At 56.7% G+C, this 26812-nt stretch overlaps 2 protein-coding genes across 8 annotated transcripts in view; both read left to right on the top strand.

The window, feature by feature from the left end:
- Nucleotides 1-26812, top strand: part of CLU (clusterin) — a 212328-nt gene that overhangs the window by 57142 nt on the left and 128374 nt on the right.
- PTK2B (protein tyrosine kinase 2 beta) lies at nucleotides 5292-25956 on the top strand. 7 transcript variants are annotated; one of them, XM_065730558.1, is made up of 30 exons: nucleotides 5292-5337; nucleotides 12777-13024; nucleotides 14290-14468; nucleotides 14553-14640; nucleotides 14793-14872; nucleotides 15019-15081; nucleotides 15225-15279; nucleotides 15613-15753; nucleotides 15933-16007; nucleotides 16080-16181; nucleotides 16546-16663; nucleotides 17069-17108; nucleotides 17190-17236; nucleotides 17347-17400; nucleotides 18238-18335; nucleotides 18422-18506; nucleotides 18821-18921; nucleotides 19007-19122; nucleotides 19245-19345; nucleotides 19424-19513; nucleotides 20148-20352; nucleotides 20456-20564; nucleotides 20651-20716; nucleotides 21908-22054; nucleotides 22876-22917; nucleotides 23260-23278; nucleotides 23554-23600; nucleotides 23833-23976; nucleotides 24747-24827; nucleotides 24912-25956. In XM_065730558.1, exons 1-30 carry the CDS (start codon nucleotides 5310-5312, stop codon nucleotides 25125-25127), a joined length of 2985 nt encoding a protein of 994 aa, XP_065586630.1. In that variant the 5' UTR covers nucleotides 5292-5309; the 3' UTR covers nucleotides 25128-25956. The 7 variants fall into 7 exon arrangements, with proteins under 7 accessions (XP_065586630.1, XP_065586624.1, XP_065586628.1 ...); XM_065730552.1 differs by lacking the exons at nucleotides 23833-23976; nucleotides 24747-24827; nucleotides 24912-25956 and adding an exon at nucleotides 21266-21391 and having other exon boundaries at nucleotides 22876-22911; nucleotides 23251-23594; XM_065730553.1 differs by lacking the exons at nucleotides 5292-5337; nucleotides 23833-23976; nucleotides 24747-24827; nucleotides 24912-25956 and adding exons at nucleotides 5491-5577; nucleotides 21266-21391 and having other exon boundaries at nucleotides 22876-22911; nucleotides 23251-23594.

Genomic DNA, 26812 nt, shown 5'->3' with positions numbered 1-26812 from the left:
TCAGGAAGGCTGAAGGAAGATGTGGAGATACTCGGGGAGAGAAGGGCTGGTTGCAGCTCTGGCTGGGGCCAAGGCATGCTGCCCCTCCCCACCACTAACTGGAGCCCTCCTGTGTGCAGGTTGGGACAAAGCCATGAAGGAGCCCAGGAGCCCTGTGGCCTCTTCCCGTGCCCTGGGCCTTGCTCTTCCCACCCGGACTAACACCTAGGTGTATTTAAATGACACCTTGCCCTTTGTCAGCCATCTCAACAGCTTCCTCTAAGAGGATTGTTGCGGTAGGTGTAATATACTTAAGGGATTGTTAAGAACAATACCCAATTGGATGGCAAAGAATGTTGTGAAGTTCTCAGGGAACAGCAAGCTGGACACGCTCACAGTGATCCCAGGGAAAATGAAGGAACAGTTAAACTCTAAAACCATTTCCAGGCCCATGAAGGACAACTTCATCACAAAATCATAGAATGGCTCAGGTTGGAGGGGACCTTAAGGCCCCCCCAAGTCCCAACTCCCTGCCACAGGCTGGTTGCCAACCAACCAGATCAGGTTGATCTGTGAGTTTTTCTCCCAGTCTCTGATCATATCTGGGATTGCCCCAAGTGCAACACCCTACACTTGACCTCATGGAACCTCATTAGCTCCTCACATGCCCACTTTTCTAACCTGTCCAGATCCTTCCAGATGGTGTCTCCCCTTCTCTTGTGTCAGCTGCACCACTCAGCTTGGTGCCATCAGCAAACTGCTGAGGGTGCTCTCAATCTCACACTCTGTATCACTGATAAAGATATTAAAGACGGTAGTCCCAAGACAGACCTCTGGAGGACACCACGCATCACTGCCACCACTGGGATACAGAGCCATTGACCACAACCCTCTGGCTATGGCCATCCAACCAATTCCTTATCCACAGAATAGTCCAGCTTTCAAATCCACATCTTATCAAAGGTAAGGATGTGGTTGGGGATCCCATCCAAGGCCTCACGCAAGTCTGGGCAGATGACATCAGTCGCCCTTCCTTTGTCCACTGGTGCAGTCACTCCATCACAGAATGACACGAGATTCATCAGGCACGATCTGCCCTTGGTAAAACCATGCTGGCTATCTCTGATCACCCATTTGTCCCTCATGATCCTGAACATTTCTTCCAGGAAGATCATCTCCTTGATCTTCCCAGCACAGCTGTGAGGCTCACCAGCCCGTAGTCCCCCAGGTTCTCCTTTCTCCCTTTTTGAAGATGGGATTGATATTTCCCTTTTCCAGTCCCCAGGGACTTTGCCTGATAGGCATGACTTTTCAAATATGATAGAGAGATCATCATCATGATGGTGAGTCACCATCAGCAGCAGTAGCCAACATGTCCTCTACTGCAGTGCTGGGATGCTCCAGCCCAGATGGGCTCTTGTAGACATGGGGAGAGCATGAGGTGTGCAATTTGGGGCTGAGCCCCTTCCTGCTACTGTGCTCCATGCTCCTGTCTATCCACCTGCTCTTCATTACCAACATGCCGTGCTCCAGAAAGCAAGCTTGGCTTTGTGGGGCACATCAGCCTTGGTGGGACCTCTTGGGAAGCAAGGACCTGGGAAAGGGAATGGAGTCACAGGGACAGGAATGCCTTCAGCCCCAGTCTGGTGCGGAGCTGGGCCCGCCACCCCACCCCACCCCACCCCACTCCACTCCACTTCATTCATTTCATTATTTCATTTATTTCCATTTCATTTCATTTCATTTCATTTCATTTCATTTCATTTCATTTCATTTCATTTCATTTCATTTCATTTCATTTCATTTCATTTCTTTTCTTTCACTCCACTCCATTTCATTCCATTCTGTTCCACTCCACTCCATTTTGTTTCATTTCACTTCATTCCAATCCATTCCATTCCATTTTGTTTCCTTTCATTTCACTCCACTCTGCTTTGCTCACTTCAGTTTACATCACATAACATCGTGTCACATCACATCATGTTGCTTCACTTCATCCCATCCCATCTCATCCCGTGCCCCTGTACCAGCAGTGCAGTTGACACAAGGGAAGCAAGGGACACCATCCAGAGGGACCTGGACAGGTTGGAGAAGTGGGCACGTGAGAACCTAATGAGGTTCCAGAAGGCCAAATGGAAGGTGTTGCACTTGGGTTGGTGCAATCCCAGATATGAGTAGAGACTGAGAGCAGCTGGGGAAAATGGCTTTAAACTAAACAAGGAGAGATTTAGGTTAGAGTTGGGCAGAAGTTTTTACACAGAATGGTGAGGAACCACCTGGCACTGCTGCACAGAGCTGGAGGTGCCCCATCCCTGGAGGTTCCCAAGGCCATGGATGGGCCCTGCAAAACCTGAGCTGCTGGGGGGCACCCACTTGCTCCCAGTGCTCCTCCTTGCTCTGCCCCAGAAGTACTGGCAGCACTGTCCCATGTCACCCTGCTCCAGGCCCTTGTCCTCTTCGTGGCCATCTTCCTCTACAGTGCTGTGTGCTGATGACATGTAGGATATGTTTGGATCGATCATATTGGTGTGATAGATCATACTGCCTTACTAGTGGTGAGCTTGTGTTCCTTGGGAGAGCAGATGTCAGTCTTACCTTCAAGAAGTGCAAGGAGGAGGATCCCAGGAGCTGTGGGCCAGTCCAACCCCTGACTCCTCACTGCGGGGACAGGGGATGCGCTGGTGGCCCTGGCAGCAGCCCCCCATTCCCAACCTCCTTCTCTCTCCATGGCAACAGCAGAGACAAATACCATGGCAACCCCATGACATCAGCGTGGGCGATTCCACCAGGCCCCACAGCCCAGAGGCAAGTGGATCCCAACCATCCTGGAGCAATCTTACAATCACAGAATGGTTGGGTTGGAAGGGACCTCAGTGACCGTCCAGGACCAACCCCCTGCCGTGGGCTGGGTGCCCCCCACCATCTCTTCCACCAGCATCACAACAGGGCATCGTGTCCTACCTGACCCCCAGGGAACCCCTTTCCAACTGTAGGTGTTTTCCCTGAGGTAGCAGCCAGCTGTAACCTAAAAACATCCTCCAGAGGGGAATTTGGGGTTGCTCCAAGGCCCTGCAGGATCTCAGCTCGGCTGCGCAGGGGGAGCCCATAGGTACCAGGAGGAGGTGAGCTGGGCTGAGTGAGGGAGGAGACCCCAGGGTTTGTAGGCATGAGGTGAATGGGGTCAGTGAGCAGGAGTAGGTCAGTGGTTACCTCGTGGGGGATGGGTGAGTGTCCCTGGAGCTGTTCAAGATCTGCAGAGATGTGGCACTGAGGTGAGTGGTCATGGTGGGGTTGGCCATGATGGGTGATCTTAGAGGTGCTTTCCAATATTACTCATGGAGTCACAGAACCACAGAGCTGTTTGAGTTGGAAGGGACCCTCAAAGGCCGCCTGGTCCCACTCCCTGCAGCGAGCAGGGACACCCACAGCTCCATCGGGAGCTCAGAACCCCTGAAAAGTGAAAAAAATAAAATAAAAAAAGGGCTGGAGTTTCAAAGCCCATCGATAAGTGCTTTCCTGGATCACGCTCCCAGGCACCCGAGGGGTACCGCTCCTCCAGCTGAGGTCGGGCAGCCTGCAGATGGCAGCAACCACATGCAGCAACCGCTGCGAGCTGCCGGGGACCGCTGCCACCCACCCTGCAGCTCGGAGGACACCCCCAGCACCTCTCCAGGGAGTCTCTCCCTGCTCCTTCAGCATCACTTCTCCATCCCAACTCCAGCTGGAAGCCCTCTGGAGCCCCAACACCGCCCGGACCCTCCGACCCTCTGCCAAAAGTAAGTTGATGCCTTCTGGCCTCTGGCAGCCGTTTCCCAAAGCACCGCTCTCTCCCTGGTGATGGGAGAGGTGCTATTAATAAATCCCTTCAGCATTTATCGCTTCTCTCTGTGCCAATGAAGAGGGCGGTTTGGGGAAGGGGGGAGGCGGGGGGAAACCTGTTTCTCTCCGTCGTTTCGTAGCTACGAGCTCGCCCTCGGCGCGGGAGCATGGGATGGCTCAGCAGGCTGTTGAACCAGCTCTCCTGTGAGTCCGGGGCAGAAGGTGAGGGTGGGAGGCTCGGGGGGTGATGGTTCTTTGATTTTTGGTTCGCTGGGTTCATTTTTTGGCGTGGCTCCATGGGGGCTTTGCTGCCCAGGGCAATGGCAGCAGCATCGCAGTGTCTGTCCTGAACTTGCCTGAACCTTGGGAGCGCGTGGAGAGGGAAAGATGCACGTGGAGCTGGGCACCTCTCTGGGCAGAGTGATGGCCATTCCTGCTGGAAATGGGGCACCTATCGCCCACCCCACTCCCCCCTGCCCTTTGCTGGGAGGTATCAGCTCGTGTCGCTGTGGCCCTGTGATACTGAGCGGTGGAATTGCATGGGGACAGGCTGCCAGTACTGCCCTGTGTGCATGGCAGTGCCACTGGTGCCACAGGAGAACCGCGGTGCCCTCAGTGCTCCTGGCCCCTAAGCAGGGAGGGCTGCCATGCTCCAAAGCCCTGTGGTCCCCAGGAACCTTTCCTCCATCTCTTGGGGTGCAAAGGGGTCCCTCAGCACCTGGCTGTGGGGTGCTCAGCTTGTGTCTGGCAGCTGCAGCCAGAGGAGCTGTGCTGCATCTCAGGGCTGGGACAGCAGGGGACACTTCTGTTCCCCACTGTGGGGCTGAGCAGTGGGGTGCAGCCTGCATGGACTCTCTGAGCACTGAGTGGGGACCATATGGGAGCAGGGGCAGCATCACCCCTCCCTACACCACCACCCAGCTCGCCTTCACGTAGGGAAACCGCTATGGGGCGGGAGGTGGCTGGGGAGGGGAATTCCCAGTAAGAACCCGTTTGCCCCGTGGCTGCTGCCTGCAGCTGTGCCGTGCCTGTGGTCTGCGGAGCTGCAGGCGGAGGGGAAGGCGTCTGCATATGGGTTTTGGGGAACTGCCCGTCTGCGGCTTCGTCCTGCTGCTTCCCCCCACCGTGCTCAGCTTCCTGCGTGGAAACCAGCCAGCACGGCAGTGCCCACCACCCCCAGAGCACCCCACTGCTGGGACCGTGGTGCTGCATCCTGGTGGGAAAGGGGAGCACCCCACTTCTTCCCCCTTTCCTCCTCCTCCTCCTCCTCCTCCTCCAGCTTTCGCTACCCAACACCCCCAAATTCCAGACTGTGGGGTCGGGGGCTGCGTGCTGCTTTGTGTCTGTGGAGGGGCTCAGGTACTGGGGTGTCCCCAATGCACCCCATGAACAGGGTGGTGTGCTGGGGGTGGCGGTGCTGTCAGAGCCCTCCCCGCTGCCCCGGACGTTGGCACAGTGGCTCTTGCACCATCCTCATTCCTTCCTCAGCCCCTTGCGCAGTGCCGGGCTCCATGGGGGCCGCTTGCCAGCTCTTCCCAGGTAGGAGAAGCCCCGTACGCTGGGCGCCGTGCCCAAATTCCCAACCTGTCCCAACCTGTTACGGGGTCAAGGGAGTGAGCAGGTGAGGGGTCCCGCTGCCTTCCTCGCCTCCCACCTTCCTCTTCCTTCCCGGCATCGCGGCCTCATCCGGAAGCGGGCGGTGGGGAGGAGTGGTTTCTACACTGGTTCCAGCACGGGACACGCTGCCCCAGGGCTGGTGGGGGTGAAGGCAGAGCCAAGGTGAGCGGCACTGCCTGCTTTGGGGAGCAGAGTGCAAGAAAAGATGGGGGAAGCATAGAGCTGAGGGCAGAAAGTGGGAACAGGACATTGCGTCTCGGTGCTCGGGGCAAGCTGGGCCACAGCGGGGCGGGAGATGTTTGCCCAAGGGTTGGACGGTGTGTGCCAGCGTTGTCATCACGGGGAGAGCCCTGGGGATGGGAATGCTGGGAGGGAGAGAGGGGATGATGCAACAGTGAGTGCCTGCGGGCTGCTCTGGGTGCTGCTCTGTGGAGTTTCTCCGTCGCCGTTGGGTTTGGGATAGATCATCCAAGCAGGATGCGCTGTTCGTCCAATCCTGGCCCCATACAGATGGTGCTGTGGGGAACTGCCTGCATCTCCTGCTGCTGGGTGTCTCAAGAGTGGGGTGCCTGAGTGTTGGGCCAGGGATGGGAGGACGAGTCCAGAGCAGGGGGTGAGATGGAGCACCAGGCATGGGGCTCTGGTGCTATGTGAAGGGTGGGCAGAGCTCAGCCAGGGTTGTCCTAGAGCTTCCTGAGCAGAAGTGCTGCAAGAGTGGAGCAAAGCATTGGCAAGGAGCAGAGACACCCCAGGAATGATCCCATTTCCACCTACCGCAGTGCATGGCAGTGCAGTTCATGGACAGCATCCAGCCTGAGTGCGTGGGGCTGGATGCACAGTGCAGCAATGCCCATGCAGGAGCATCCAAGCCGGGTGGGGGCTGCAGGCATCCCTGTCAGCAAAGGACAGGGGAGGATGCACGAGCCCATGGTGTTGGTGGAGCCCAAATGGGGCGCAGTGCTGCTGTCCCCAGGCTCTGCATCTCCATGCCTTCGTGCTCAGCTGTTGCTCAGAGCTCCATGCTCAGGCTCGTGCAGGCAGTGGGGGCTGGGGAAGTGCCATCTGAATCATGCTGCTTTTTCTCTGGCACACTTATTACTCACGAGGAATAGATGTGAACCTTCCGTGGGAAGTGTTGCTATGTTCCGTCCTGCAGCAGCGTGCCACGCTCGGGTCCCCTTCGCTGAGGAGCAGCAGAAGGCTACAACCCAGGGGCTCAGCACAAAACCCACAGGGATGGGCTTCCCTATAGAACTGTGGGGACAAAACGTGGAGGTTTTGTTCATATAGTGCACTGCAGGAGGGGACAGCCACTGTTTGGGGAAGAGGCTGCAAAGGAGGAAGAGGAACATGATGATGTGCTCATAGCGCAGCTCCCGTGAGCCACTGGGAAACCTCCCAGTCCCAACTGAAGCTTCAGCCAGCGGCCACAGCTGGTGCAACTCTGAAAATAGGGGTGCACCTCTTAAACTGGGGGGGTCTGTCTCTGAAAATGGAGGCACATCTCTGAAGGTAGGGAACGTGTCTCTGAAAATGGGATGGATATCTGCAAGTGGGGATGAGTCTCTGAAAATAGGGGTGCAACTCTGCAGATGGAGTGCACCTCTGGACACAGAGGTGGGTCACTGAAAATGGGGAGGTACATCTCTGAAAATAGGGATGCCTCTCTGAAAATAGGAGTGCATCTCTGAAAACAGGGGTTGATCTCTGAGAATAGGAGTGCATCTCTGAAAATAGAGGTGCATCTCTGAAAATAGGAGTGCATCTCTGGAAACAGAGGCACATTTCTGAAAATAGGGGTGGATCTCTGAAAATGGGAGTGCATCTCTGAACATATGAGTACATCTCTGAAAATAAGGGTGCATTTCTGAAATGGAGGTTCATCTCTGAAGATTCCTGGTGCTGGAGGGGAAGGGCTGTGCTGCAGGAGCTGCAGCTTTGCACTGTTCAGTGAGATTTCTGCCAAAAATGGCATTTCCTGCCCAGGAGTTTAAAAGTTTTAGAGATGAGTTTCCCTAATGAGGTTGGCGTGGATATGAGGAGTGTAATTAGTGTGAGCACTCGTTGGCCTGCCAGAAACAGGTACTGGGGGCTGTGTGGTTTTGTAGCAGTGTGTGCAGCGGGGTGGGGCACAGGGTGGGCTCCTGCCCCGTGCCCCCATTCCCTGCCCACCCCAAGGATGCAGGAGCAGCATCACGTTCCTGCAGGTTGCCTGGCGACGGGGATGCCTAGCGACCGGTACCAGCCGTACCAACCAACGATGCTGCAAAGCCCTCCGCTTCCTTCTGGCGCAGAAAGGTTACCGGGAAATACGCCCACCCTGTTCCTGGGAAGCCGCTCCCCTCCCTGAGCTTTCAGTACTGCTCGGGGTTATTTTTAGGCTGGCAGAGCTGCGGGAGCAGTGCTGGATGAGGAAGGCTGCAGCTGAACTCTGCTGCTGTCCTGGTGCTGCTCTCAGCCTCACCCCCCTCACCCCCCATCCTGATTTTGGGGGCAGTTGATGTGTTCAACCTTTATGCTCCGCGCTGCTGTGCCTCGGTTTGCTTAGGGAAACCCAAGAAACAGACAAGTGGTAGTTGCATTATTACTTGGCCAAGTGGTAACTGCAATGTTAATTGTGAGGATGAGTGAGAGGGATGGGATTTGGAGCGGGGTTAGGGCACACCTGCAGGGCTCTGGGAGCGTGGTCCTGCCTGCCCCATAGCCTGGAAATGTACAACGGGGAAAATGATTGATATTGCCCCATTTCACCCAAAATTTTGCTGGAAAACTGCAGGTTCCATGCAGTCGCTGCTGATGTCAGAGGGTTTTAGGGGGGACTCTTTGTGGGCACTGCAGCGGGGTCAGGTTTGACACCCCCTCGAGGGGAGAGCTGGCAGCAGCTCGCTGGGGACATGTTCCTGCTGCCTCCTCCCCGTTACCATGCACGGGGGGGGGACGTTCTGGTGGGGAACCTCATGGGGAGCCCAGATGGCCCTGCCTTGTCCCCTTGCTGGGACAGAAACACAGCGCAGACAGAACACGCAGATCTTTCCCCCGTGCCTGAGTCACCTCTTCAGTGAGCTCCGGCTGTGGGCGTGATGGCAGCACAGCGTCTCGATTTCGATTCCTCAGCAGCGCTGCACGTATCGCCGTACCCAGCTGCCTGGTGCAGAGCTGGGGCTGGGGATCCTGAGCTGTGCCTGCACCCAGAAGCACCCGCAGCAGTGTTTTCCCACTTGGAAAACGGGGTGCTTCTCTGAAAATGGGGAGTGCCTCTCTGAGAACGGGATTGCGTCTCTGAAAACGGGGCGCATCTGTGGAAATAGGGGCGCACCTCTGAAAATGGGGACGGGTCTTTGAAAATGGGCTGCGTTTCTGGAAACGGGGGTGTGTCTCCGAAAATGGAGGCGCATTTCTGAAGTTGGGGTACACATCTGGAAATGGGGATGATGATCTGAAAGTGGGAGTACCTCTTTGAAAAGAGAAGTACCTCTCTGAAAATGGGGTGCATTTCTGAAAATGGAAGTGCATCCCTGAAAATATGAGCGCGTCTCTGACAATAAGGGTTTATCTCTGAAAATGGGGTGCATCTCTGGAAATAAGGGTTCACCTCTGAGAATGGGGTGCATCTTGAAAATAGGGGTGCATCCTGGCGGAATGCTTAATCCCTCCACAGGAGACATGATGAAGGGTCCTGGGCTGCAGCTGTAGCAAGCCAAGTGTCAAATGGGTGAAAAAGTGTTAGGAGCTATTCTCGATGCTGGGGATGTCCAAGTGGATGCTTGTAGGAGCTGGCTGAGTTTTTGGTATTTTTTTGTCTGTCTGTCTGCAAGCATTTTAGGGGTCTAGAAGTGGTTTTGGGATCTACAAGTGTTTCTGGGGTCTGTGAGCAGAGAGGGCAGCCCTCCAACCCCCCCCCCCCCCCAGCCTGTCCCACCATTGCTGCATGTGTCACTTCCTTTGCTTTGCGAAATGCATTCTTCCTCTGATGAGGCTGTCACATGGGGCACAAACCCAGCACCCCAAACTCATCCAGCAGGAACTCAGCACCACTGCTGCCTTATGAGGTTGCTGCCAGGGCTCTCCTCCTCCCCATTGCCCCATCACAGGGCTGGGATGGATGCAGACCCCCCAGACCTGGGGTTGGATGCATGAGGAGGGGGGTTGGGGGGTGACATCCTGCTCCCCGCTGGGGACAGGGCTGAAGTGATGGATGGGAGCTGGGCAGATTGGGGCAGATATGGGGAGCAGGCGTTTGAGATAAGGCATGTGTTCACTGGAGTGTGTCTCAGTATTCAGATTCCTCTGCCCCGGGGCTGGAAGAAGGAAGGAGAAACTGGGGCACACAGCCTGTGCTGTGTGGGGTGGTGGTGCAGCCCCGGTTATAGGGTACAACCTCCACGTGTGGGTGCTGCAGTGCAATGCTATAGGTGCCACTGCCTCAACCCCTGCAGGAGCCTCTTCTCTCCCCCGGAACCATAACAATCCACCATGAGTCACTGAAATACCTGCACCGATGGGGCAGGGCCGGGGCGAGGCGGGCAGCTGTGGGGTCCCCCTGCCTGTCCCACGCCGTGACACAGAGCCGGGACCCTGCTGAAGAGACAAGGTAAATGGTGCTGGGGAGGGTCCTCATTGTCCCTGTGCTTGGGGAGCAGGGGGTCTTACAGCCTCAAAGCTGAGGCTTAGGGGTTGGAAATGGAGCACGTTGGGGGCAACGCAACAGGTTTAGGGCAACGTGGGGTGGGGTTGGGTGAGCCGTGCCTCAGTTTCCCCACCTACACCGTGGGCACATGCGTGAGCCGCCTCTTGGGTGCTATGCAAATGCCTCCACACGCAGCAGGAAGCAGCAGCTCCGTCAGCTCGGGGTGGGGATAAGGGACGGCCACCTCACCGTAAGTGCTGCTCACCCCCTCCTACCCCTGCCCTGGGTGCCCCGTGGGGAGCAGTGGGACGCAGACCTTCACCCTTTGTGTTGGGGTGGGTGGCGAGCTGAGAGCGGGCCAACTCATCACACCAAGCTGGGGTCCAGGGGGGTCCAGCCCATCCCCGGTGCGTGAGGATGGGTCACTCTGTGTCTGTGGCTGAGATTTGGGGTAGGGTTGGAGGGAACAGCACTGAGCACGAAACTTTTATGTGCCTTAGGAGTGCGTGGGAGCACCCAGAGGGACTTCCTGGTATGGGGCAGAGTGCAGTAGGGACGTCGGGGGTGTCCCAACTGCTAGGGGATGGGAAAGGGCTGTGGGGGCACAGGGCTTGGTGGTGGATGCATTTCATGGTCATCTCTGTCCCTTTATGTTGGGCTGTCTCCAAATGCCACTGCTGCACTGGGGACAGAGCCGTGCTGCTGCGGGCTGTGCCACTGTGCCGATGTGAGGTGGGGGTGGGGGTGTGGGGATATGGTTGGGGTCCCTTCTCCACACAAAGGGCTGTGCATGGTCAGGTTTTCATGGGGCTGTGCCCCATGGGGTGCTCCGGGGAAGGGGACATTGGGTCAGCCCCACGCAGCAGGGTGCGTTGGGTGAGGATGGTGATGCTGCGTGGACAAATTTGGCGAGGAGAGAAGCCAAGGTTGGGAGGAGAGGCGTGACTTTTGTGCACTGAGCTTTTTGTCACAAACCACAAGAATGAAGCTGAGAGCCAGGCTGCGGGTTGCTAATTCTGCTCAACCCAACAGCTGCTTTCAGCACGGTGAGCAGGAAGCCACTGGCCAGTGCTGCAAGAGCCTCCTTTGTGCAATGAGAAATTACCTGGTGTGAAAGCATGTGCCAGTGCCCTCCTGGGATGTGGTTGCACTGTGACACAGCCAGAGCCAAGTCAGGCCCTGGGAAATGCTGCCTGCCCCCTGCTTGCATCCCCTGGGGCACCTTGGGGTGGCTGTCATGTTGTCCCCAGCTGCGCCAGCGGGTGTCACAACCCTGTGGTTCCATGGGGAAGAGCACAGACCCCGCTGGTGCCCCCCACCCTGTCCCCTGTCTGCAGCAATGTGCAGGTCTCCATGTCTCCCCTCTGCCTCCAGGTCCCATTGTCACCCACCTGCCTCTGTGTCCCTGTATGACCCGCTGCAGGGCATAACCCCAGCACAGATCCCATCCTCTGTGCCCTCCCTGCCCTCTCACCCCTTCCCCATGCCTAGGACTCCCTCCCCGGGGCTATTCCCTGCAGTGGACCTGGGGTGACCCGTGGGCCACCCGTGCTCCTGTTTGCAAACAGCTCTGGTCCTGTTTAATGAGTAACCAGAGGGCTGAGCTCAGGGAGGGAGAGGCCCCAGGGCTGAACTTCCATGTTGGTCGTTTCATGGGGACATACATGTGCTGAGTGTGCCCAGCCTCAGCCCGGCTGCTTGCAATGGGATGGGGCAAGTGATGCCTTTGCCATCCCTTGTGCCCTGCTCACAGCCCAGAAATCCCCACAGAAAAATAATAATAATAATAAAGGAGGCAAATCGAGTCCTGCTCGGGATCTTTTCGATCGACTCAGGCTAAATGTGGTTTCCAGTTGTTCTCAGCAAAATGAAAAGCCAAACCACATACGTTCCGGCCCGAGGGATGTTTCTGAGCAGGCTTCTAGGTTGTGTGTCCTCTAAAAATAAAAGAGCCAATCAATAGAAATAACTATCGCCCTTCCGGGTGTTGATGAGCCCGGGCTGCTTGCCCCGTTTCGCTCTGATCTCTGCAAAAAGCCCTCTGCTAAATGCAGCTCTTCCGGGGGTGGGGGGGTCACACTGCACTGTCCCACACTGCAGAGCACGCACAGGCACACCCTGGATTTTGGGGGTGAGTGAGGGGCTGGGTGTGGGATGCCGGAGCAGGGGGGATTAATTTTCCCAGCTAATGGGGGTGGGGACGCATCGGCACACAGCTCTGGGGGTGATGGGGTTGAAAAGGTGTTGTTCTGGGGGGGATGGTGTCACAGAGGTATTGCTCTGGAGGTGACAGGGACATAGAGCTGCTCCCCAGAGGTGCTGGGAACATGTGAGCACATTGCTCTGGGGGTTTTGGGTAGATAGGGACATAGTTCTAGATGTGATGGGGACACAGAGCCATTGCTCCAGAGGTGACAGAGACACAGAGACGTTGCTCTGGGGGCAGTAGGGACATAAGGGTGTTGCAGTGGAGGTGATGGGGACATAAGGACATTGCTCTGATGGTGCTGGAGGCAAAGGTTTTGCTCTGGATGTGCTGGAGACACAGGGCCATTACTCTGGGGGTGACACGGACACAGAGATATTGCTCTGAATATGAAACAAACGCAGAGGTGTTGCTCCAGATGTCCCCTTGCTCTCACTCCTTTGTCTCTGTCTCCATTATCTCCTCCTTCCTACCCCTCCCCTCGCACCCCAGATCCACGCCTGGTGACGCAGCCATGTCTCCCCACAGGGAAGGGATGCTCGGCCCCTAGCACCCCCCCAGCCATGAGCATGTCAGCCCTCCCTGAGCCCCTGGGCCGCCCGAGGAGCAGCTCCTTCCGCAGCCTGGCCGGGACACTGGAGGCCAACCTGGGCATGGGGACGCTGGAGGTGGACAGGGAGGAGATGCGCATCCTCAAGGTGTGCTTCTACAGCAACAGCTTCAACATGGGCAAGAACTTTAAGCTGGTCAAATGCCCCGTGACGACGGAGATCCGGGTATGTAGGCACAGGGCACATGGGGATGGGGAGGGCGGTGGGGAACTTTTGTCCATCTGGTGGCAGTGTGAGCACCCATAGAATCATGGCTCCAAAAGCTGGAGGGCAAGATGGTCTAGACATGACCAGCAGCACAGTAGGCCCCTTTTTGGCCAGCAAGGAGCAGCTCCCATGCCATCGAGTAGACATAGAATCAATGAAGTTGGAAAAGATCTTTAAGATCATCAAGTCCAACTGTCAGCCCATCACCACTATGCCCACTCGTGTAGAATCACGGAACCACTGGGGTTGGAAAAGACCTTCAAGATCACCAAGTCCAACCGTTGACCCATCCCCAGCATACCCTCTGAACCATGCTCCTAAATAGAATCACAGAATCATTAAGGTTGGAAAAGACCTCTAAGATCATCAAGTTCAACTGTAGGCCCACCACCACCATGCCCACTAAACCATGTCCTGGGATACATGGAGGGTTATGATGGTGTCATAGCTCAGTGGGAGGCTTGGGACCTGCAGCAGCCCTCATGTGCCCCCCACCCCAAAGGCCTGGTGGAGAAGGGGTTGGAGATGTCTCAGCATCTCGCTGCAGACGTGGTGTGGTGTCTTCATGTCAAGGGCCATGTCTGTGAGGAGATGCTGAGACCTCCCCAGCTCCTTCTCGAGGGATAGACTCCACTACCTCCCTAGGCAGCCTATCCCAATGCATCACCACTCTTTTGGAGAAGGATTTTTTCCTAATATCACACCTGAACCTCCTTTGGTGCAAGTTGAGACCATCACCTCTCATCCTAAAGCATCCCTGCTGTCCCACACTCTCCTGAGGATGTCCGATGTTCTGCCTTCTATACATCAGGGATAGGAGGGTGGAAACAACCTGGTCAGGCTTTTACCCCTCTCTGCAACATACCAGCTCGCTTAGTCGAGATGTGTGCAGGCTGCAGGTTGGTGCAGAGTAGAGACATCTCAGGAGCCTCAGGTGGAGATTGCAGAGGCTGTGGTCTTGCAAAGAAGCTGTGGGTTTGCAGTTGTACTGCATTTCCTTCTCATTTCTGAGTTCTGTTGGCTCGCATGCAGAATGTGAAGGCTTGGGCTCTAGTCCTAGAGCAGGGACTGGAAGGGGAAATGTTTCCACAGGGCAGTTTGTCTTTGAGAGGATGTGCATGAGAGGACACGCTGCTTTGTAAGGGTGAAACCACAGCAACGGAGGGGACAGCCCTTAGCAGCCGCAGGGCTCTGAGCCTCTCTCGTCCCCTCCCTGTCCCCAGGAGGTGATCAGATCCATCCTGGTGAGCGGCCGCATCGGGCCGGACATCCAGCTGGCTGAGTGCTATGGGCTGCGCCTGAAGCACGTCAAGTCGGATGAGATCCACTGGCTGCACCCCGAGCTGACGGTAGGCGAGGTGCAGGAGAAGTACGAGTGCCTGCACCTGGAGGCCGAGTGGAGGTATATGGGATGGGGACCTGGATGTGGGCTGGGGGTCCCTCTGTGTGCCCCTCGTAGCTCAGTGAGGCTGTGCTGTGCCCCCAGGTATGACCTGCAGATCCGCTATCTGCCTGAGGACTACGTGGAACGCTTCTTAGAGGACAGGACCACGCTGCTCTACTTCTACCAGCAGGTCCTCCAGAGCCCCCTACCCACCCCTGGCATCGCTGGGCTTCATTTCTCCCCCAGCCCAGAGCACCCCAAGGAGGGATCCCAAAGCATGTGCACCCCCGTGAGCATCCCCGCCCCACCCCACACCTCCTGAGCTCTGTTTTTCCCCATTAGCTCCGCAGCGAGTACATGCAGAACTACGCCAGCAAGGTGAGCGAGGGCATGGCCCTGCAGCTGGGCTGCCTGGAGCTCAGGTACGTGCTGCTGGGTGCTTGGGGAGAGGGAGCAGGAAGGGGCTTCCAGCACTCAGCTCGGGGGGCAGAGCCCTGGGGGAAAGCACATGGAGCAGGGATGCATGAGGATGCACCAGCAGCTGTGTGACATCATTCCCTTCCTGCAGGAGGTTTTATAAGGACATGCCCCAAAATGCACTGGATAAGAAGTCCAACTTTGAGTTCTTGGAGTGAGTAGGCACGGCTCATCCTGCAACCCCTGTGCTGGGAGCAGCCCCGCTGCACCGTGCATCCCCTGCTTTGCTGCTGCAGCCCCCAACACGTTATCGGTCTGCACGTGGCCCTTGACATGTGCATGGTCTCTGCTCTGCAGGAAGGAGGTGGGCTTGGACCTGTTCTTCCCCAGCCAGATGCAGGAGAACCTGAAGGTGAGGGACGAGCGCATGGGGATGGCTTCGTGTCTGCGTGCAGCTCTGGGTGCACGCTGGGTGTGTGCACGTGTCGGTGTCTGGGGGTTGCTCTGCGTGTGTGTGCACGTAGGTTTGCACGGCTGTGCACCTCTGCACACGGTGGCTTTGCCCTATCACTTCATAGACAACTTCACACGTGTGCACACACGTGCTGCGTGACCATCTGCCCACACTCCTTCACACCCGAGGCTGCAGGTGCACGTGGAAGCGTGCTGGCTTGCTCACAAGTGTGCACATGCGTGGTTGCGAGTGCATATCTGCATCTGAGCGCTGTCCCTGCTCTGCCTGCAGCCCAAGCAGTTCCGCAAGATGATCCAGCAGACGTTCCAGCAGTACGCGCTGCTGCGGGAGGACGAGTGCATCCTCAAGTTCCTGCACACCCTCTCCACCTTTGCCAACATCGACCAGGAGAGCTATCGCTGCGAGCTCATTGTGAGTGCACAGAGAGGTGCACTGGGGGCTTTTTGGGGGGCTGGGGGCACTGCGGGGGCTGCTGCTGCACCCATGCAATCTCAGTGGGTGTGTGCTGCATCTCACAGTGGGTAGGGGAGAGTTGGGTTTGGGGAAAATCCCCCTAAAATGCTCATCCTCCCTCTGTCCTCTGTGCACAGCAAGGGTGGAACATCACGGTGGATCTGGTCATCGGGCCCAAGGGCATCCGGCAGATGACGAGCAAGGAAGCCAAGGTAGGGGGGCACTGAGGGGTGAGGATGCCCACAGAGCAAAATCTGGGGTCTGACAGTACTTTTTGCCTGCAGCCCACCTGCCTGGCTGAGTTCAAGCACATCAAATCCATCAAGTGCTCCAGCGTGGAGGAGGGCCGGGCTGTGCTGCAGCTGGGGCTCAGTGGCACCCCGCAGGTGAGGCAGCCCTGGCACTGGGAGGGGAACATTTGCAGGATTTTGTGGGTGGGATGGGGATGGCCATGGGATGGTGTCTTGTCCCTGTAGCAGACAGCACCATTCCCACTGGGGGCTAGGTTAGGGTTAGAGTTAAGGTTAAGACTCCTGTCTGGAGCCATGGCCATGGGGATGCTCTGGCCTCAACAGAAGGGCCTGGGATGGGGTTGCAGATGGGTGCTGGCTGGGATGGTGCTGTGGGGTGTGGGGGTGTGGGAGGGGTGGTACCCAAATCATCCTGAGGTGCAAGAGAGGGGACATCCCCTGGGCTCCAGGTTTTGGAGGCCACAAACAGCCTCTCACTCATCTCCATTGCCTGCCCCAGTCCCTGGCCATCAAGACATCATCTCTGGCCGAGGCAGAGAACATGGCTGACCTCATTGATGGCTACTGCCGGCTGCAGGGGGGCCTGGACACATCCCTCATCGTCTTCCCCAGGAGAGGTGGGTCCTTTGTGGGTCACCATAGGTGCAGACATCTCCCTGCCATGGATATCCCCATCAAGCCCCATTGGCAGCCCATCCATGCCCCATTCCATGCCTTCCTCCCATATCCCAAGGGCTTTCCCCAAAGCTACAGAATCATTCACAACTTCCCAGCCATTAGCCCAACCTGAGACCCTGCACACTTGTTGCATGCTTCCTTGTGCCCAATTCACCTCCAGCCAAGGGGTGGCACTTCTATAGCAAGGGTTGGCCTAACACCTTCCCAAACACCATGGGAAGCTGCTGGGGAGCAGGGGGGTGTCTGCTCCTTGTCTGCATTGAATGGGGGAACACAGGGGAGTCCCTACCCCAATTGGGGTGCATGGCACAGCTGGGAGGTGACTGCCCATTGTCCTTTTGCAGAGAGGGAGAAGAGGAGCAGCCTGCCACGGATCCCCATCCCGTGAGTACTGCAGCGGGGCTGGGACCCCCACCCTGCCCTGCTGCGCCCTCCTTGCTGACCCCAACCTCCCCCTGCCCACAGACACTTGGAGGAGCGGCACTCTACTGTGTCTGACAGCCTCAGCGTGGGTGAGTTGGGGATCCCCTTCTTCTCTACTGATTATGGGTGAGGGGCTCTGGGATGGGCACTTTGCTTCCCCTTGATTGAATCACTGCCTGCTGCCTTCTTCTTGCCCTAGACTCCGAGATTTACGCTGAAATCCCTGATGAGTCCTCACGCCCGAGATCTGGAGGTGGGTGTCACCCCGAGTGCCCTTCTGCTCATTTCCCTCCAACTACCATTTCCCTGTTCTCTCACTCTCAACCCAGTTTCCCATCCCACCCTTAACAGTGCCTTAAGTTGGTTTTGCCCATTCTGCCCACCTTATCCATCATCTCATCACCCTACAACCGTCATTCAGTGTCCCTGCATCCATCTCCTCCTTACTCCCATATTCTTATTTTCTTCTTCTTCCTACCTACCCCAATTTCCCACCCCATCCTCACCAATACCTAAATCTGGGAGGCTGCGTTTCACCCACTTTGCCCATCTTAGCCATCATCTTCTCTCCCTACACCCATTGGCCCATCTCCCTGTGCCCACAGTCTTCTCTCCCTATGCCCATCTCCCATCTCCCTATGCCCGCCATCTCCTTATTTTCTCCTTCCTCCTGCCCACCCCAATTTCCCACCCCATCTCCAACAGTGTCCAAATGTGGGGGCCAGTTTTTTCTCACTCTGCTCACCCTACCCGTAATCTCCAATCCCCACACCAATCATCTCCCTGTGCCATTCATCTCTTCTCCCTGTGTCCATCGTCTCATTTACCTACGCCCGTCATCTCCCTGTTTTCCCTTTCCTCTTGTCCATCCCAACTTCCCACCCCAACCCCACCAGATCTGTGTGCTAGGTTTTGCCCACTTTGCCTACCTTCCCTCCTGGAGGTACACATGATGGAGCAGGACCTATGGTGCTCTGTCTTGACCAAAGGGATGGTGAAGCCAGAAGTGCACCCAAAACCTCCTGCTTAGCATAGGGAGGGGTGTGAGCATCTCCCCATGCCTCAGCACCCACTGGTCCTCTCCTCTCAGCCCAGCTCTATGGGATCTGCCGGGAGGACATCACGCTGGGCAGGATCCTGGGGGAAGGCTTCTTCGGCGAGGTGTATGAGGGCACCTACACCAACCCGGTGGGTGCACGGCACTGCCTCTTCCCCACCCACTTCCTCTGTGCCTGGGGGGAGTGAGGTTGAGCTGATCCAATCTCTGCTTGCAGAAAGGGGAGAGGGTGAACGTGGCTGTGAAGACGTGCAAGAAGGACTGCAGCCCTGAGAACAAGGACAAGTTCCTGAGCGAGGCGGGTATGCCATTGCAGTGCAGAGAAGAGTGGGAGGAGGAAGGGGTCCCAAACCTTCCCTGCTGTGTCAGGGTTTCCCCAAAAACCTGTCTTTTGGGGGAAGAAATCTGCTGGAATTTTGTGTGAGGGCAGGTGGGCACCACCTGTGCGTAAACCCATTGGAGCCCCATTGTGAACAGTAGGAGCACCCTGGCAGTTCCTGCTGCTCTGGCTCTGGCTTCATGGCATGGAGCTGCTCCTGCACCGCTGGTGGGGCTGGGGCTGCTAGAGACATTCCCTGCCCCATGGCAGGGAACCTGAGGCAGGGTCTCCCCACAGTGCTGATGAAGAAGTTGGACCACCCTCACATCGTGAAGCTCATCGGCATTGTGGAGGAAGAACCCACCTGGATCATCATGGAGCTGTACCCTTATGGGGAGGTGCGGGGGCTGATGCTGCTGGGGGCTGTGCCCCCCACCTCTGTGCCACCTTTCAGCCCCTGAGCCCCCCCCTGCCCTCTTGCAGCTGGGCCAATACCTGGAACAGAACAAGCACTGCTTCACTGTGCCCACGCTCATCCTGTATGCCCTTCAGATCAGCAAAGCCTTGGCGTATCTGGAGGCCATCAACTGTGTGCACAGGTGGGGTGGGAGCAGCAGGGGCTGGCAGCATCCCTTCCAGACTTGTCTGGCATCCAGAGGAGCTGGTTTCTCTGGGTGTCATGGTCCAACCCTAGTCCCCAGTCAGAAGTCTGTTCTTGCAGGGACATCGCGGTAAGGAACATCCTGGTGGCCTCCCCAGAGTGCGTGAAGCTGGGCGACTTTGGGCTCTCCAGATACATTGAGCACGAGGAGTACTATAAAGGTAAAGCAGTGGGGGATGTAGGCTTGCACCAGCCTGTCTGCAGCCATGAGCATGGCTGCCATCTGTCTGTCCTTCTAGCGTCCGTCACCCGTCTCCCCATCAAATGGATGTCCCCTGAATCCATCAACTTCCGACGTTTCACAACAGCCAGCGACGTCTGGATGTTTGGTATGCAGTGGGATGGAGGTGGGATGGGTCCTGCACACATCTGGGGCAGCATCATGGTGCACAGGGGACACATCCTGCTCTGGTGTAGTGGTGATAACTCAAAGGCTCCTGGAGCAGAACCTCTTGCAGTTCCAACTCCTGAATTTGGGATGCTCAACCATCATTGGGAGCATCCTGCATTCAAGATGTCAGCTGCCACTGGGAGCATCCCACATCCAAGATGCTCAGCCATCCCTGGGGGCATCTTGGATTTGAGATGCTCAGTCATCATTGGGAGCATTCTGCATTCAAAACGCTTAACCATTTCTGGGGGGCATCCCAGACTGGAGATGCTCAACCACCATTGGGTGCATCCCACAGTCAAGGTGCTCAACCACCCTTGAGGGCATCCCAAATTCAAGATGCTCACCAATGACTGGGGACATCCCTCGTTCGAGATGCTTAACCAGCACTGGGGGCATCCTGCGTTCAAAATGCTCCAACCATCATTAAGTCCATTCTGAATTTGAGATGCTCAGGGTTAAACTGTACTCCTTGCAAATATCCAGAGCCTGGCTCTGTCACCAGGGTGAAGGGCTGGTCCCCTGGGTGATCATTCTGGCATTGTCTGTGATTTCTCCCCTGTGCCCTGCAGCCGTGTGCATGTGGGAGATCCTGAGCTATGGCCGGCAGCCTTTCTTCTGGCTGGAGAACAAGGATGTGATCGGGGTGCTGGAGAGGGGTGACCGCCTGCCCAAGCCCGACCTCTGCCCACCCATCCTCTACACCCTGATGACGCGCTGCTGGGACTACGACCCCAACGAGAGGCCCAAATTCAAGGACCTGGTTTGCAGCTTGAGGTGATGGGAAAGATTTTGGGGTGCCTGCCTCCTCCACCCACCCATCCCACTCATCCCATGCATTGGGGCACGGCACTCAGGTCCCCTCCCTCTCCCCCTGCAGTGATATTTACCTGATGGAGAAGGAGTTGGCCAAGGAGCAGGAGCGGAACAACCGCCACCGACCTCCCAAAATCATGGAGCCGCCGTCCTCCCAGGAGCCACCTCCCAAGGTGGGACTTGGGCAGGATGCTGTGGGGCAAAATGTGGATGTCTCCAGGCTTGCACTCCCTTCACCTCTCTCCCTCTGCTCCCACAGCCCAGCAGACCCAGATACAAACCTCCACCCCAGAACAACCTCCTCGCACCAAAGCTGCAGTTCCAGGTAAGGCTGTGTGCCCCGAGAAACCCATGGGATACATGAAGACTTGGCCCCAGAAAGCCATGCCTGGAGCTGTAGCCCTCAAAGGTGGTGGCTTTTAGGTGTCAGAGCCAACAAGTGCCAGCAGAACAGCGTGCTGCTTCAGGCTCAGCCTTGTCCCTGCCTCAGAGCTCTGAGAGTGGCTTTTGTCCCAGGGCAGGGCAGTTTGCAAAGCTCCCCCCATCCCTTTGGCAATGTTTCCCCACCCCGTTGGCAATGCTCTCGCAGTCCTGTGTGCATGCTTGGCAGCACTGCAGGAACGTGGATCACCTGCAGTTCGCCTCAGCACTGCAGGAACGTGGATCCACCATTCTGTGGAGCATCAGGATGCTTTTTGGGGCCAGGCAGGGGTTTGGGCAGGTTTTGCGAGCAGACCACGTGGAGAAGAAGGTCCTATGCTGCTCCTGTGTGACGTCCTGCTGCGACAGCCGCTGTCCCACACTCTTTGCTCTGTCCATGTGTCCGTCTGTCCGCCCGCTCCCATGGCTTTGTCCTGTGCCCGCCTTGCCACAGGTGCCCGAGGGTCTGTGTGCCAGCTCACCCACCCTCACCAGCCCCGCCGAGTACCAGTCTCCAGCCAGCTCCCTGCACACCCCTCCACTCCACCGCCACCACGTCTTCAAACGCCACAGCATGCGGGTAAGAGAAGGAGCAGAGGGCGTCGCGAGGACCGCCCCGATGAGGGGGCTCGGCGGGGGGATGCTCTGTGCTTGGCACTGCTGCCTGTGCTGCTTCCAGCTGTGTGCCTGACCCTGCACTGCGCTACTTGAGGTTGGAAGGGCTGCCGTGATGTTTGCATATGCATGCACACCAAGGTGGAGGTGTGGTGGTGGAGGATGTCCCCGAAATCAAGCCGGGGCGCTCTGGGGATGGGTAGCTGCAGCGTTGTCTCCTGGTGTTTGGCACCTCAGCACCACTGCATGGCCCTGAAATCAGGGGAAGGTGTTGTCTTGCATCTGACGATGCTCTGCTGGATGGTTTGGCACAATCGCAGCACCACGAGCACCTGCACCGTGGGCACAATGCACTGCTCCGGTGCTGAGCTGCGTGCCCAGGAGGCCCGTGCATGGCATTGCATGTGCAGAGCTGTGCCAAAACCACATGGGGGTACCCCGGGTGCTGAGCCCCCCCATCTCTACCTGCTCCGTGCACCAGGAGGAAGACTTCCTGCGTCCCAGCAGCAGGGAGGAGGCGCAGAAGCTGTGGGAGATGGAGAGGCTGAAGATGCGTCAGGTGCTGGACAAGCAGCAGAAGCAGATGGTGGAGGACTACCAGTGGCTGCGGCAGGAGGAGAAATCCCTGGTGGGTGACACTGGGGTGGGGACAGACTCCAGGCAGGGCGCTCGCCGTGGAGGTGGAGGAGCTGCAGCTTGCTTTGTGCATTTGAGCCACAGTTGCAGCACGCTGCAGGTCTTGCAGCACTCATGCAGCTCTGGCGGTTTGTGCACAGCTGGAGGTGCCACTTGGCACCACTTGGCCCCTTGTCACCAACCCACTCTGTGTTCTGTGCCTCGCTGAGCTGTGATGGGAAGCAAACACTTTGACACCTGTGCAGTTTTTTAAACGCAATTGCGTCTTTCTGAGCTTTTATAATGCTTTTTAAAGCCGGCGTCAAGGTAGCTAATGCGTGACTAATGCACCAGCAGCAGTGAGATGGGAGATCTTTTATTAGCACAGCTGACGCAGCCGTGGAGCAATGCCCAGCTCTGCTGCTGCAGCAGCATTCTGGGGGGCAGCAGCATTTTGGGGGGTAGCAGCATTTTGGGGGGTCCTGGTGCCCTATGGAAGGGATGGGGGCAGGGACAGGAGGGGCTGTGGGGTTGCAGAGATGGGCTATGCCCCTGGGATATGCACTGGGGTCTCCTGGAAGCAGGAGAACAGTCTCTGGAGATTAGAGATGGATTTTCCTGGATGGTGTTGGGCAGAGTGAAGAGGGGAGGACTTCTTTTACATTTGGAAATTGGAATGAAAGAATCAGAATTTGGGAAAGTTTCGCCATGGAGGGAGTGGAGGGGGACGACGACAGTTCTTTAGAGGTCAACCCATGTGTTTCTTCCTTCCCCCCATTTTCCTTCATCTTTCTCTTCCCATCACCTCTCACAAAACTTCTCCCCCCTTTGCAGGACCCGACAGTGTTCATGAACAACAACACTGCTCTGGTGAGTGCTGCCAGGCCCGGCGTACCCTGCTGAGGGCATTCATCTGCAGAGGGGCCCTTCTGCGGGTGGGCAGGAGATATGTCCCTTTTCCAGCCCTGCTCTTGGAAGCATTTAGGGATTGTTGGGGTCAAACTGCTTTCAGTTGTCACGCTGGGGCATCCTCGTGCCTCAGTTTCAGAAAACTAGTCCAAAACTCCTCACAGGCTGCAATGCATGCAGTCCAAACCTGTGCCCTGAAGCCCCTTGGGATGGGGATGCCTCCACTCGATGCCTCCTCCACTATTGCTCCTCTGGTGAGGATTTCTTACCTCTCATTTGCTGCTGTTTCTTTCCCTGCAGCTGCTCCAGGAGAAGGAGACGGATTACAGTGAGTGTCCCTGCTGTCTTTTGCACCAGCCCTGTTCCAGCAATCCCAGATCATCGCCAGGAGTGGCTCTGCCTGCCCCGAGGGCTCTGCCTGTTCCACATGTGGGGGGCTGAGCTGCCGGCACCCCCTTTTCCTTGCCCTGATGGTGGAGGGGAGGTGGCACACAGTTGGGTCAAATTAGGGTGCCCTGAGTGGTGTGGGGCATTAGAGACATGCATGCGTGTCCAGGGAGCAGCCAGATTAACTCTCCTTCCTTTTCCTTACTGATGGTGTAGCGGAGTTCACGGGCCCTCCTCAGAAGCCTCCAAGACTTGGGGCACAGGTAAGACCTCCTCAGACAGGGCCACTATGGTCCAAGTCTTCCTCTGCCACAGTTTACTTCTATTCATCTGCAAGATGAGACTTTCTGAACCAACTAAAGAGAATCCAAGTCATGGGTGGGAGGTGGATGAGTCTGGGGTGCAGAGACCAGCCCGGACTCCCCATGGATGTTGGTCTATTCCCTCCTTGATTCCTTGTTGTCCTGAGCCCGTCGTGGTCCTGTTCTCTGCCAGTCCATTCAGCCAGCCCCCACTGCCAACCTGGACCGCACGGATGACACGGTGTACAGCAACGTCATGGACCTGGTGAGGGCTGTCCTGCAGCTGAAGAATGAGATCAGCCTTCTGCCCCCAGAGGGCTACATCCTCGTGGTGAAGGTAGGGGAAGCAAAGGAGCAGTGCCAGGCCTTTCAAGGGGATTAGAGAGGGTGATGGGAATCAGTCTGCTGTGCAGCTCACACCAAAAATCTTTTGCTTGGAAAGACTAACGTGTAGGTGGGAGCATAGCAACACACCTTGCTCATAAACAGGGTCCTTGGGTCAATGGTGGGAGCAATTCTAGGATGTCTTGCTCCTCCAGTGGCTCCTAGGGTCAATCACTGGAGAATTTCCAACATGCCCTGCTCCTTCCTTGTCCCCTTGTGTCAATGGAGGAGCATTTCCAACACATCTTGCTCCTCCAGCAAGTCCTTGTGTCAGTAGTGGGAGGAATTCCAACATACTGTGTTACTCCATTAAGTCCTTGTGTCAGTAGTGGGAGCAATTCCAGCATGCTACGTTGGGTTCTTGGGTCAAGAGTGGGAACGTTTCCAACATGTCGAGCTCCTCCATTGGGTCCTTGAGTCAATGTAGATCAGTTCCAGTATACCCTGATCCTCTGTGGCATCCTTGAGTCAGCTATGGGAGCACTTCCAACATATCCTGCTCCTTCCTTGAGTCAGTGAGAGAGCATTTCCAGCCTGTCTTGTTATTTCTTCATGTCCAGTTGTCAATTCCATTATGCCCCATTCATCCATTGTATCCTTGGGTCCATGGGGAGCATTTCTCCCCACACCTCCCTCCCCACTGGAATCCTTAAATCAGCATCAGGTACTATGCACCACTGCCCTGTGCCTGGAGCCATCCTAACCTTATCACTCACCCCACAGAACGTGGGCCTGTCCCTCCGCAAGCTGATCGGCAGCGTGGATGAGATCCTGCCCATTCTGCCCGCCACCTCCCGCACCGAGGTAGGGCTGCAGCATGCCCTCTGGGGCTTGGGATGGGGGAAGGGGTGTCCCCGAACCCCTATAACCTCTGCATGTCACATCCAGATCGAAGGGACCCAGAAGTTGCTCAACAAGGACTTGGCTGAGCTCATCAACAAGATGCGTCTGGCACAGCAGAACGCCGTCACCTCGTTGAGTGAGGAGTGCAAGAGGCAGATGCTGACAGCCTCCCACACCCTGGCCGTGGATGCCAAGAACCTGCTGGATGCTGTGGACCAAGCCAAGGTCCAGGCCAACCTGGTGAAGCTGTGCTTGGAGTGAGGGAAGTTGAAGGGGTGGGGAAGGAGAAGAGGAGAGGCAGCGCCGCATTGGTTGGTGGCGATGGGAGGAGAGCGGTGTGGATGAGCTGGCTTCTGTGTGTCTCCTGTGGCCTCGCCGCCCTGTCCTCCCTGTCCCCCTCCTCCTGCAGCTGCTTGTGTCTTTAGCATCATCTCGTCAGTCTTCTGAAGAAAGGAGGTGCCTGGTGACGCATCCCTCCAAAGGACTGGGGGTGGCCTGGCTGTCCCCAAGGGTGGACAAAGGTCGCTTTGGCTTGGTGGCCACCAGTGGGGCTGTGTGTCCATCCAGTGGGTCTGTGTCCAACCTGTGGGCCTGTGGAGCTGTCCAGTGGGTCCATGTGTCCATCCAACGGGTCCCCATGTCCGTCCTATGGCCCCTCCCAGGGGCAGCACAACCAACCAGGGACCCACACCCCACTGCTCAGTGCCAGGAGCTGGGGGTACGGTGACCAGGGGAGCTGGCTTCCCAAGAGGGGCTCGCTGGAGGGACTGTTTGCATTTCCTTGTACATTATATAGAAGAGTTTATTTAATGACGGGTGTGCGTCGGGTTGGTTCTCATGCCCAGCCCCAGCCTGGGGAGCATGGGAGGGATGGGTCCCTGTGCCTACAGCCATCAGTGCCACAAACCGGCTGAGAGAACGGGGCCTTTTCCAGCTGAGTTTTCTCCAAGCTGCTCTGTGTAAATGACAACAGCAACAAATTATTTGTTCGGTTTGTGCTTGAGTTGGAAATCGTACGGTTTGGGCTTTTCCCCAGCATCTTCCCACAACGCTGCTCGCGCTGGCTGAGATAAACCATGCACCAAGTCCTGCTGTGCCTCTGCTTGCTGACGTCCCCCTCTCCTGGAAAAGAATTCAGGTTGGACCCTCAAACCCTGTAGTGTGCCCCTTGTCCACCTCTGGGTCATAGAACCATAGAATCATTTGGGTTGGAGAAGATCTCCAAGATCCCCAAGTCCAACTCCAACACACCCCACCATGCCCAGCAACCACGTCCATCAGTGCCACATCCCCACAATTCTTAAACACCTCCAGAGACAGTGACTCCGCAGCCTCCCTTGTTAGTCTGCCAGTGCATCACTGCTCTTTCAGAGAAGAAATGTTTCCTAATATCCAGCCTGAGTATCCTAATATCCATCCCTAAAGCCCTGCTGACCCCCAAATCTGTGCAAGGTGCCACTCTCCCTGTTCCCACTGCAGTACTTGCTAGAAGAACTATTTGCAGGTATTTGTGCTTTGCCTTTCAAAGAGCATCAGGAAATCATGGCAAGTTCAGGGTGGAGGCAGTGGGGAGAGGTTTTGGGGTACAGCACGATCATGAGGATTGGTTCCCATAGAGAAGGGTGTTTGAGGTGCTTGCTGTGTCACACTGGGGCTCACCCCAAAGCTTCTGCTCCATCCCCAGCCAGGCAGAGCTTTGATGAAAGAGGGATTTCAGTGCTGGATGCAACCAGCACGGGATTTAGGAGGGCTGATATGGGGAGGAGAAGAGCACACCAGGGTCTGCAGAGCCATAAAACTGAGATATGTTGGGTCAGACACACACACAGACCCATGCATGCATCCAGCTTGCTGCCTTGCATGTCCTTTATCTCAGCCCTGCGTGCACACACCAGAGGAATGCATGAGCAGCTGCAACACCCTTGGGATGTTCATTTCTCTCAGTG

Source organism: Cyrtonyx montezumae, unplaced genomic scaffold (genome assembly GCF_038088225.1).
Source record: "Cyrtonyx montezumae isolate F1298 unplaced genomic scaffold, pur_monq_1.0 scaffold_13, whole genome shotgun sequence".
Lineage (NCBI taxonomy): Eukaryota > Metazoa > Chordata > Aves > Galliformes > Odontophoridae > Cyrtonyx > Cyrtonyx montezumae.
The sequence above is the reverse complement of the archived record's forward strand: the minus strand, read 5'-3'. Positions and strand labels throughout refer to the sequence as shown.